At 34.7% G+C, this 13,471-nt stretch overlaps 2 protein-coding genes across 2 annotated transcripts; one reads left to right on the top strand and one right to left on the bottom strand.

The window, feature by feature from the left end:
- Window positions 1-1,831: 1,831 nt before the first annotated feature.
- LOC145068838 (uncharacterized) lies at window positions 1,832-2,825 on the bottom strand. Its single transcript, XM_079015817.1, has one exon. The coding sequence runs from the start codon at window positions 2,710-2,712 to the stop codon at window positions 2,017-2,019; it is 696 nt and encodes a 231-aa protein (XP_078871943.1). The 5' UTR covers window positions 2,713-2,825; the 3' UTR covers window positions 1,832-2,016.
- An 8,034-nt stretch (window positions 2,826-10,859) lies between these two features.
- Window positions 10,860-11,471, top strand: LOC145067923 (uncharacterized). The gene has a single exon (XM_079014948.1). The coding sequence runs from the start codon at window positions 10,860-10,862 to the stop codon at window positions 11,469-11,471; it is 612 nt and encodes a 203-aa protein (XP_078871074.1).
- Window positions 11,472-13,471: the final 2,000 nt, after the last annotated feature.

Here is a 13,471-nt window from a genome sequence, read left to right as displayed (position 1 = left end):
ACCCACCGCTACTGGAAGGTAACTCACCTCGAAAAGTAGCTGCTGAAAATCTGTTTGCTAAGCGTCTGACTGCTGAATCGGTAATCCTCCGGCTATAAATCATAAACATAGATTAGCCACTCATACACACCCATAGGCCAGATGACTGGCCCACCCCTGGTCCAAGGTCAACTCCTTGGTCAAAGTCAACTTCCAGTTGACTGGACTCGCCGAGTCCTTCTCCCACTAACCCGGTCCTACTCTACAAGTCCCTAATCCCACTCACTGAGTCACCCTTCTCCCACTTGTACCTTAGTTGTTTTGTATTTTTTTAATTGAGTGAGTTGAGAAAGATAGGATTTCCGTGTGTTATGGGTTAGGAAAAATGAAGAAGAATGAGTGACAAAAATTAATGTGACAGTGGGTTGAATGGGTTGGGAGGAAATGACTCCTCCTCCCTAAGAAAACCTAAGTCAACCCGTTGAAAGTATAAGTAGTGTTGACTCCTCCACCTCCAAGCATAAGCAAATGCAGACTCCACCGAACACATGCAACTACTCCAAGCATAAGAAGCTACATACTGATCTTGTGAACATCTAAAAAATAACTCACTCTCTACACTTAACAAAAAAAACTCACGTGTTATTAAACCTTGATTGTTTTATTAAGCTAAAAGTGAGCACATATTTATGGGCAATATTAGGTGTGTAGCCATCATCCCTGTAAGGCTATAAGAAAGGAACAATGGGTAGTATAATGATATGTATGATGGATGGATGTAGTTTATTAATACGTTGTAGTCGTCCACTTTTCATATTAACAATGATTGTATAGTATCTCAAAATATAAAATGTCGAAAAACTTCCCTTCACTTTTCTATTGAAAAATCAAAATTTATATTTCATTAAAAAAGTCAAATATTTATGTTATCAACAATGTGTCAAACATCCCCAACAATCAACATGGCTACCTCAAATGTGTTAAAAATATATTTAAAAATAAAAATGTAAAACTATATCCATAAAATCAACAAAGAAAAAAGTATATTTATAACTAACATCCGTAATTGAGGAGTTTTTTTCACAGAGATTATCTATGGGTCGTACTAATATAATTTCTAAGGTAAAATAATTAAAATAATATTTAAAATATAAATAAATTATATCCATTGAGTTTGTGGATTTTGTAATCAATATAAAAATAATTCAAAGAAAAGCCTTCATAACTTTTTTAGACTTTTCAATATGTAACACACCAATAAGCTAAAAAAAAAAAAAAAATTCTTGTTTATGGATTTTTTTTAAACGGCTAAAGATATTAAAAGATAAACACTTGAAAAAAAAAACAATTACAAAGTGTACAAAGTGGTTAAAAGAGGGTTTTCAAGCTTAAATTCCAATCAATGTGTTTATGGATGTTCTAATAATAGTTTGTCTCAAATACTTGATCATTGTCATTGAAATCACTCGTTTATTTTCTTGGACAATTTCCACAAAATTGGAAAAACATGTGTCCCTTTTAATGTTATTTTCAAATGTAAAATCTAAAAAGTATACAAACGGAAAAACCAAATAGTATACAAATGCATGAGATACGTAGCTAAGTAATTAATTCATTTGTATTAAACATATCTTTATCTTTCATCTATAGTTGTAATCATTACTTTTAGATTACAAACTCTTTATTGATATTCAACTTATTTTTAATCTTCTAATTTAGTATGACTCATATATTTTATATTTAACAACTATAGTTTGAATGTCATTAGTTTAATCAGTTGGGCTTAGAATCGAAAACATCTAAAAGGCCCGGTTACTTAGACAAACAGAGCCCGCCTCATGCAACAATATAATGAACAATATAAATGTTTTATAACAAAGACAATAACTCAACAATTACAACATAATATTAAACAAATATTTGTTTTTTCTAATTAAACTGCTTTCAATTTTTACAATTCAATATCATTAAGCAGAAAGGTTTTCTTAAATAAATCCCCTGTTTTCCTAATTCCAACTTTGTTTATTACAATGGAGTTTACAAACGCTTAACTAATCTCGATGAAATCCTGGAAGAAGAAGATGCATCAACATTTGTAATTTCACCAATCTTTCTCAATCGCTTCTTACCCTTCATCGGCTCCTCAGTCACCGTTTTCTGACCCCGAGTCCTTGAAGCGATTGTCGCCGTCTCGGACTCAACACCTCTGGAGCTTCTCGCCGGACTTTTCTTCGTATTCGCAACGAGATCAAACTCATCAGAAAGCTTCCTCACCGGAAACTTCCTAGACGGAATGTTCTCTTCACCTTCTTCGTCCTCATCAACCAAACCCAGAAACCGCCTCTTCCGCTTGTTAGCTAGCGGAGCTGGCGGGGGCGAGGGGCTCCGACTCCGATCCATATCAGCCCCTTTCTTCTTGGCTGATTTTTCCGACGATTTGGAAACGGGCTTTTTCTTTGATGACGGCAGGCTTCGGGATTCTTTATTCTTAATTGACTCCTCGATCTGGCTCCGAAGCTTCTCGACGTTGCCTTCGATACGACCTTGAAGACGATGGCGATTGAAGTTCAAGCTACCCATTGACCAGTGAGCTTCTTCTGCCCACGACATTAAAGGATCTGTAACAGAAACAGGTGGATCGACTCGGTAGGAGTTGTACTTGATGTCTGTGTAGATCCGTGGTCTTGGGAGGCCGCTTCCATAAAACTTTCCAGGACCTAAAGCTACCACCATCTCTCAGGTCTCTCTGTAAGAACACAAACGAATTACCAAAAAATCTGTATGATTTTGAAGCAATTAGGTCTAGAAAATGAAACTGTAATGTGTAGTGATACAGATAGAGATGGCATCTTATAGATGGTGATTTGGGAGGGATATGGCGCAACAAGTATTTTGGGCGGGACAAGAAGGGTTTTACGGCGCCAAGGTGAAATGCGGGTGCTTTGAAATGGGTTAGGTTGAGTTAACACACTTTAATTTGTTTTTATAATCTTTGATTAATATATTAAATACGATTAAACGAATTTAATCACTAAAATATCCAAATATGAGGCGTAACTATACCATGAAAAAAACAGTTTTATAAATATGTTATAAAATATTATTTTATTTATCAGTGTGAGACCCGTATATTATACGGGTTAATTAAAAAAAAAAAAACATTAAAATATAAGCTTTAAATATTTTTTAATGTAAAACTTTAAAATAGAAAACGAAAAAACATATTCATTGCAATTTAATTTCATATATATCTTATACTATATTATAAAGTATATTAGTCATATCTTAATTTTAAGAAGTATAATATACAAAGCTTTTTGTACAAATTATTTATGCATAAACAGATTATTAATACTTGCCAAAAATTTGAAGACTTGAATTAATGAATGTTATTAAGAAATTAATTTGAAGCAAAATAACAATTTTAAAATATTTAATTCATCTATATAAATTAATTTATATTTCTTAAACTAGACACTGAAAAAAAATTAATATACATAAAATGTATAAACATGAAATATAAATATAAGTTCTAAACATAAATATTTTATTTAAAAATGGTAATTTTTTTATTACATAATAATAAAGAATAAAATCTAATAATTATTTCCCCATAAAAAAACTATTCGCCAAAATAATTGTTTATCGTCGTTGCTTTGCGCGGGCACACATCTAGTTATATTTAATACTTTACATATATAAATATATCACTTTAATTTTAAAAATTGAAACAGATCAAAAATTGACAAGTGGATAATATTTTTTTTTCAAAAATACCACAAAATGACAAGTGTCAAAACTGATGAGAGATTGACAAGTGGCAAAAGAAAAACATTTATTTATTAAATACTAGGTGTAAAACCCATGTATTACACATGTTGATTAAAAAACTTAAATATTAAAATTAAACATTAATTATTTTTTTAAATAAAATTTTGAAATAAGGAAAGAAAAATGAAGTAATTACGATTATTATCATATTTATTACATTTAATACTTTGCATATATAAGTATTATGTGATTTCTTTAATTTTAAAAATTAGAAAAAACCTAAGAATTGACATGTGAATATTATTTAATTTCAAAAATATGATAAAATGACAAGTGTCAAAACTCATGAGAGATTGACATGTGGCAAAATAATCTTCATTTATTATAGTTAATGATTTACCAGTGTTCCTTACAAACCTTTCTAATTTGAAATATTTTCTAGTTTGTACAACATTTTGCTAAAACTACATAAGAATTTTGTAACTTTAGTATTTGTAAAAAGTAAATGCAAGACAGTAAGGTAAAACAACCAGTCTGTTAGCGGTTGATCTTGAAAGTGGAATAATTGCACAGATCGCACTCCTGTTTTTAAAGGTTTTTACTTCGCTTCTATCGGTGTAATCAACAGAGTAAAACCCCAAGGTTTAATGTAGATTTACCGAGTTTCCAACATCAATGGAAAACGATAAACACAAAATGAAAACTCATAAAGTTGGAAGAAATCGCCAAGAGAGGAAGAGAGCTTCGAATTTCGTGTGTGGAATACGACTCCTAGGGAGCTATATTTATAGGTTTCGAAACCCTAGGAAGTAATAAAGGGACTTAGAAACCCTAGGGCAACGCCTTGCTCTCCAAAAAAACCGTTTTTGGGGCTTTGCAGAAGATTTTGTTACCATATTCACGAGTCAACCGTTTGATCAGATCGATCAAACCAACTTGACCCGAACTTCGCCAAAAATAAAAGCTCCTTGGCTCTCAGCGACTGGTGCGTCATCTGATGTGTCAAGTGCGCCTAAATCGTGCCATTTCACGCACTCACGACGTTGTCTAGTGCTAGGCTAGGCCAGGCGTGCGTGTGTGGGTTTGGCCCATTCCTTTGATACACTAAATCCTTTGAAGGCCTATCAAGGGAAATGGTTTATAAGCTCACAAAAGGTTTCTCCCTCCACCAATGTGGGATAGAGGACACTTGCCAATTTGCAATATTTCCTCTATAATTTCCAGCAATCCCCACCAAGTTGGAAAGTTTCCTTTCACTTGGACATATGATGTCACTTGGGTGTCACGAAGATTAAACCCTAGTTTAATGAGAACAAATAAGAAGAGACCAATTCAATGGTTTCCTTATAGGTTTAAACCATGAACCTTGTGACCTCTCCGGTTTACCCCCACACATCACATGTCATGTTTGCGTTCTCCCTGAGTGTGAATATGGCCATGCACTATAAATACTTTTCACGACCCTTTGTAAGATAAATCATTAATCTTCACTTGAGGCGACACCACCTCTAGATCATATTGGCAAAGTTTTCCAACATCTTCGTTGCTTAAATGTCTCCAAAACTTTGTTAAGAGTATTAACTTAACCTCGTTCTTGGTAATGATGTATTATCCTACCTCACATGGATCTATCATTAATGATAGTACAATATATCTTTAGTGACTTCGTTGTTACCCTTTAAACTTGAGAATTGGGAGCACTAATGTCGAGTTGGGTTTTCATCATTGAGCGCTTCTATTGTGGTTTTAGACACATTACTCTCATGGTAGATGTGACCAAATCTCTCTTTGGATGTTTGGTAAACGGATCCTGCTAAATTCCTCCTTGTCTTGGCATAGACAACCTTGATGGTACCAATTTTAATTAGTTGTCTCATAGAATTATGTCGTAGACCTACATGTCTCGACTTCCCATTATATACCGCATTATATACTTTAGACAGTGTGTCCTCACTGTCACAGTACATGGGTATATATGGCATTGGAATATCCCATATATGGATATCCATGAGTAGATCTCGAATCCATTATGCCTCTTTGCATGTTGCTACTAAGGAAATTAGCTCTTCTTCCATCTTTGAATAAGTTATGCATATCTATTTCTTTCTCGCCCTTATAACTTGATGGGTATTATGCAAAACATATAAAATCCTATGTGTACATGCAACCCTAATACTTGATTTATGTTTTCTCTAATTGAACATATGATTTTGAACAACAAAATAGAAACCCTAGGATACCTAGGATATTTTTGAAAATACAAATAGGGTCAGGAGAAACATACATTGATTGCTATTTAGTAATAACAATGAAAATCCTTATGTTGTTGAAGCCTTGAGAGCAAGTGCCACAAATGTCGCACCTCTAGTGGTTCACATCCAACACTAGCAATGGAAGACGATAGAAATAGAGGAGGGAGGCTAGAAAATTTGGTTATCTCTTCAAAAGAATGAGTGACCGAAAATTCTAGGGTTGAGGCTCTATTTATAGTGTAGTCAGGAAACCCTAGATAAGCCCAAATCCAAGAATATCTTAAACCGGGTAATTATCCACTTTATTGTTTATCCACCAAGGATTATTTTATAATCCCTTAGGCTTCAAGAAATCGTCCAAGCCTAATGGAGAGTTCTAGATTGCTTCTTTCTCAACTATTGAGCAATTACACTCCCTACACTTTTAATTAATTCCTTTAATCTCAAAATTAATTCCAATTAAATTCTGATTAAATATTAATTAAATATTACTATTTCTAATTAATATTTTATTCTCATAATATATTAACAAGTTATTTATTTCAAAATAATAAATCAACATCTCTCTCCAAAATCATCCTGTTTAGTTGCTAGTCTTAAGGGTAACCCAAAAGGACTATGTTACTACCAATTTAAGTGTATACCAATTATAGTTATGAGATTAGACACCTAATCCAACAGAAATAGCATTGCCATCTAGAGTATAAATCCAACCACTTTTGGATTTTGAGTTACTGGTGTGATCTATCCAACTCGCATCAAAATACCCTTCTAGTATTCCATTTGATGACTAATATGTCAACTTAAAAGTACTTATCCTTTTCAGGTATCCCAGTACTCTACCCACTACCTTTTAGTGCTCCATCCCTGGATTTACAGTATACTGACTCAGTTTTCTTACAACGAATGTGATGTCAAGTCGAGTGCAATGTGTTTCATACATCATGATTCCAATTACACTTGCATATTATAGTTGAGCCACTTCTTGGTCAGAATTCACGTGAAGTTTCACACTTGAATCAAAAGGAGTGTTGAATTCTTTAATATTCAAAGGTTGAAAATTTGTCAAAATTTTATCTATGTAATGAGATTAACTCAAAGAAATCAGACCGCCTGTCCTGTTCACCTTGATACCAAGAATTGTATCAACTTCTCCAAGATATTTCATATTAACGTTCGAGGATAGGTATTTTATCGTCTCAAGAATACCTTATAGGTGAGTGCCAATGATCAACATATCATCAACATAAAGACATATAACAATTATGTATTCGAAAGTGAATTTGGAATAAATACACATGTCAACACTATTATGATGACATCTGAAAGCAGTCACAATGGTGTCAAATCTATCATGCCACTGTTTGGGAGCTTGCTTCAATCTATACAAGGATTTAATAAGTCTACACACTTTATTTTCATGTACAGGTATCACGAAACCTTTATTTTCATGTACATGTATCACGAAACCTTCAAGTTGCTCCAAGTAAATCTCCTCCTTGAGATAACCATTTTGAAAGGTTGTCTTCACATCCATTTGATGAATATACAATCCTTTCTAAGCTGATATTGATATGAGAGTTCTAATAGAACTAAACCTAACAAACGGGGCATATGTATCAAAATAATCAATCCTTTCTCTCTTCCTGTAGCGTGTAGCAACTAATATTGCTTTATAGGCAGACATGGATCCATCTGGATGATATTTTCTCTTGAATATCCACTTGGATCCTATGGGTCTCCTCCCATTGGGTAGATTAACTAAATCCCAGGTTTCACCCACAATTGAGTCCATTTCATCATTGATAGCTTCCTTCCACGAAGGAGCATCTATAGACATCATGGCTTCAGTAAAGGTCTTAGGATCATCATCCAAGTTAATTGAAAATATTATTGGGATTTCTATGCATCAAATACACTCTAAACTAGGTAGCAGAAAAATCAAAACCACAATATACCTAAGTGTACATGCACCCTAGTATCTATGGTTTCATACTAATTACATCTACCCTATGAAAACAAAAATATAAAGAAGAATCACATACCTCTTTTGCAATGAAATACCTTCTTGCTTGAGCTCTCGTGCATGCCACCTTGTTTGGATGTAAAGAACCCAAACCATAATACCTCTCTTAGTTCACACCTAATGAACTCAAATGAGTATAATGAAAAATAAATATGAATATATGAACTATAAGGAGAGTTCGTCCACAAAGAAGGAGAAAGACGTGGCGAAAATTCAAGCCAAGAATGAGCAAGAAATAATGAATACCTAAGGCCCTATTTATAGACTTGGATACCTTCCATGGTTTTATCCTCAAGCCCATGTGGGATGGATAACCCTAAGAACGAAATTTCCCTTATCCTAAGGGAATTTTTGTCCAACACCCTTATTTTTTAGGGTTCTAGTATATTCTTGATCAATCAACTGTTGATTAATGGATATTCAACCCTTCTATTAATTAAACTGTTAATTAATTCCTAATGTTGTTTTTCCAATTAGTTTATAATTAATTATCAAACCATAATAATTAATAAACTAATCCATTATTTATTTATTATACTTAATTTGAGTCTTGAGGGCAACCCAAGAGGACCCTGCTATTATTAGAAATATCACCAATAGTTAATGACCTTGGACACACTTTCCAACAGTCTCCCACTTGGACAAGTTATCAACTATATATATGGTCCAATACTTCTCTAATAATCAACAAAGAGAGTTCCATCTAATGCATATGCGGAACTTGTTGGATTAGGTGTTTAAGCCCCTAACTATAATTGGTATATACTTGAATTGATAGTAACACAATCCTTTTAGGTTGCCCTCATAACTAGAAACTAAACAAGATGACTTTTGGAGAGACATTGAATTTATTATTTGATTAATAAATTCAAATAAATGATTTATTAATGTATTATAGGAATAATATATTAATTAGAAATCATATTTTTTAATTAATAATCAATCATAAATTAATTTGAATTAGTTTTGGGATTAATTGAATTAACTAAGAGTGCAAGGGTTGTTTGGCAAATTATTGATAGCTAAGGAAAGAGACTCTAGAACCTCCCTACAAGAGGTTGGACGAAACTTCTAGAAAGGCCCTAGAATTTTTGTCCACGGGCTATTGGATGGGAGTCCGTGGGCTGATTGGTCATTAAGCTAAGGAATTAGGATTTCCTCCTAAAACCCTAGCTTTGGCTCTAAGCCACCTCACCTATATAAAGAGCCTTATCCCTTCACATTTTCGGCCACTTGGAACCCTAGAAGAGCAGCCGAAAATTTCAAGCTCCCTCCTCCTCTCTCTTATCCCATTCTCTTTCTTAGTTTGGGTGTGATCTACTAGAGGCGTGACACTTGTGATGCTTGCTCTCAAAGTTTGAAGAAGACTAGGATTTCATTGTTATTGCTATGTAACAATTGAGGTATGTTTTCTTAACCTGATTTTATATATTTTGAAAATATATCAGTGCAATTAGGGTTTTCCATTTGATGTTCAAAAGTTGTATGTTCAATTAGAGAAAACATAGATCCAAGAAATTAGGGTTTCGTGCACACATAGGATCTTGTTTTTTATGCTCAAAACTCATCAATGATATCAGATACTTGGCTTGTTTTCTATTGAATTTGATTGCAAATTGTTTGAACTTTATCAATTATGGTTTATGGAAATTAAACCCTTTTGGACTTAGGGTTTTTCGAAATTAGGGTTTCCTTAACCCTCCAGATTTTCGAAATATGGAAAACATTGAAATCCTTGCCTTCCTCCCCAAGAGTTGTTATTTTCGAAAATTAGGGTTTTGATAGGGTTTCTTATTTTTGGTAATTATCTCCAGATAATTATAAATTTTGATTTATCCCCTCCATGATTTTCGAAATTTAGGGAAAGTGGATTAGGTTAAATTATCTTGATTAATTTAATTGGCTAATCCTCATCTGATTTAATTAAGATAATTATTAAATCATGTGGTTTAATTTTAAATTTAAATTAAAGGTTTTAATTTTCGAAATTTCATAATTAATCCTAGTATTTTGAAATGTTTAAAGTACACCCTATACCATACGTAAAATTAAATGTTTACTATTTACTATATGTATAAGACAAGTCAGTCGAACCGCTAGTATGTCTCATTCACGAAGCCGATCTATAAGGGTATAAGGAAACTGCCTATAAAATGGTAGTTGAACAAGTTTCCACTCTCACCCACCACATCCTTGATTGGTGGAGAGTCGTCAGCCGAACATGTTTGATACGACAAATAATTCTCATTAATAAGTATAAGTGAAATTATAAAGTAATTATAAATTCCTTTATTAAATTCCCAATCTTAGTTACTTTAGGAAAATGTGAATTTGATGCTAATCGGTGAAATTGCACATTGCACTTTATAAATCGTTAGTGGAGCGTGTGTGGTTAACCAACACACTAATGTGGACTAAAAAGGGTGGCAATGGGTGTTTTGTAAATTATCATTGATTAATGGAGCGGGTGTGGCTAACCGGCACGTTAAAATGAGATGATAAATGACATCAAGAGTGTCAAGCTAATTTGCATGGTTATTCACATATTGTTTGTGATCCTTGGTATCCTAGTCACAAATGGAAGAGCATAATCGAGATTAAACATGCTATTGAATAGTTCAATGAATCTCAAATGATCTAGGAATTTCATTAAAAACCTAATTTGTTTAAATTTCATTTTTCGTGGTGAAATTGGTAAATCGTCATTAGATTACGGCATCCCGTTTCTAAGTTGTGAAATATCTAGTTGGATCCTAGCCTTAATATTTCATTTGGGTGTTCTTTTGAGGATTACTCCTATTTAAACCAAAATTGTCTTTCTTATCTTTCTGATGTCAAATCCCAACAATGCTTCTGGTTCCTCCTCCAACCACAACAACTCCTCTAATAGCAACTTCTCACTTTTAAACATCTGCTCGAGAGTTACTTTTGATGGCACCAATTACAATGATTGGATGCAAAACATCAAAATGGATATACATTTTGAGGACAAAGAGTATGTGCTCGAAAAGGAACTTCTCGATATTGATGAAACCAAAGCTACTACCGCAGAACTAGCTGAGCATAGGAAGCATTACAATGATGCAACCAAAGTGGAATGCATCATGGTGGCTACTATGACTCTTGAGATCCAAAGGTTCGACGAGGATTGCTGGCCATACGAGACGAACAAGGACTTGGTGGAAAATTACCACCAACGAGATCGTCAAGAAAAGTATGAGGTAGTAAAGTCCCTCATCACTAGCAATATGAAAGATGGAGAGTCTGTCAGTAGCCACGTGCAAACAATGCAACGATACATGGAGTGCTTGCTAAAGCTAAATGTGAACTATGATGAGAAAATGGCTATTAACATAGTATTGCACTCATTACCCAATTTTTATGATCAGTTTATCCAAAATTATCATTTGAACAACCAAGAGACCACATTGGCTCAACTTTAGAACCTCCCGAGAACTGCTGAAGTGAGAATGAAGGGAAAAGGTGTTACCTCCACTCCTGCTTCCACTCCTGACTTGGCCATTGGGCAAGGAAAAGGGAAGAAGAGGAAAGGTCCTCTAAAGCAAAATTAGAATGGAAAGTACCAAGCTGGGTCCTCAAGAAACAGACCCTATGGAAAGGCCAGTTCTGACGCTCTCACTGCCTCTGATTCTAAAGAGGTTACTTTCTTTTACTGCCACAAGAAAGGACATTGGAAACGAAGCTGCCCTAAATACTTGCAAGACATAAAGGATGGCAAGGTGAATCCAACCTCGACATGGGTTAAGAAAAGGTGAGGATGTGGAGCATGGGAGAATGAACTTGATCATGTGCAATAGGAAATCTTCACCTATTACCAAGATTGGAGTTTATAACTTAATGTTTAGTAGTGGGTTATGTTTAGATTTGATTAATTGTTGCTACTCGTCAGAGATGACACGAAACATCCTTTCATTTCATGTTTTATATAAACAAGGTTTTAGATATTCTTTCAATAATGAGAATGAATATACTTCTTCTTTTAAAAATGGTGTATTTTATTTTGAAGCTTTACCTTGTGATGGCATATATGAAACTATGATGGTTGTAGACAATTTAGGCAATAGTGTTTTACAAATTGATTTGTCTAATGGTTTAGATAAAGCATGCTTGTTGAATTGTCGTCTTGGACATGTTAACAAGAAACGCATCGACCAACTCCAAAAGGATGGAGTGTTGGAATTGTTTGACTTAAGGTCGGATGATACGTGCAAATCTTGTTTACTTGGAAAGATGACAAAATCACCTTTCACTGGTTCTTGTGAAAGAGGTGAGGGATTTTTGGATCTTATACACATATATGTATGTGGTCCCTTCAGATCCACCACAAGAGATGCAAATCGATTCTATATGACTTTTACTGATGATTATAGTAGATATGACTATATCTACTTAATAAAGCATAAGTCAAAAACCTTTGAAAAGTTCAACGAGTTCAAACAAAAGAATCAATTAGGCAGTAAGATCAAGATGCTCAGATCTAATAGAGGTGGTGAGTATCTTTGTAAAACCCATAAAATTATAGCCAAATTAAAACATTTTAATTCATTAAAAAACCATTAAGTTCATAAATTCGTTTTCAAGATAGTTTAAACATCAGAGTATTCCCCATAACCATATCACATAAATCATAAAACATGAGGAGCGGTACGATCACACCTTCGCCTTGCCATGTTCTCCTGAAGTACCCGAAACAAAACACTGAACTGTAAGCCCGAAAGCTTAGTGAGTTACCCCCAAAATACCGACCACACGCAAACATACTCATAACATATCGCAAATAGAACAGCCATGCATATCGGGTCTACAGTGTGATTGGTCCGCCCGCACTGGGCCTTCAATCCACCTGGTCCACTCTCTGAGTCTATAGTATGACTGGTCCGCCCACACCGGGCCTTCGGTCGGCCTGGTCCACTCTCCGAGCCTCGGCACGTCTGGTCCGCCCTCTTGGGGCCTTCAGCCTATCCGAACCGCTCGCCGGGCCTTCGGAATATCTGGTCCGCCCTGGGTATGTTGGCCTACAGCACAAAGCAGGACCCGCCTCAACCTAACCCCCGTCAACCAATCATATGCACAATAAACAATTAATCGCATAACAATCCTTAACCAGACAAACAATCTAACAGATCACATAGTATATCAGTAACATAGCAACCATTCTAAACCAGGATGTATCTAGCATATCAGTAACATCACAACCACCCTAAACCAGGATGTATCTAGCATATCAATAACATTGCAACATCCTAACCAGGATTCCGACCTAACCAGTCACTAGCATAACATTACCCTATATACCGGGTACCGACCTTGACCACGTCACTAACATAACACCATCCTAATTACCTGGATGCATATCTAGCAAAGCAATAACATAACAAACAATACCTGGATTTCCATCCGATAAAGGGCCGGCCTTGGTGCC

This window comes from Lactuca serriola, chromosome 8 (genome assembly GCF_051521515.1).
Source record: "Lactuca serriola cultivar US96UC23 chromosome 8, Lser_US96UC23_V15, whole genome shotgun sequence".
NCBI classification, from domain to species: domain Eukaryota; kingdom Viridiplantae; phylum Streptophyta; class Magnoliopsida; order Asterales; family Asteraceae; genus Lactuca; species Lactuca serriola.
Note: the sequence above shows the minus strand (reverse complement) of the source record. Positions and strands in the feature narration are given on the sequence as shown.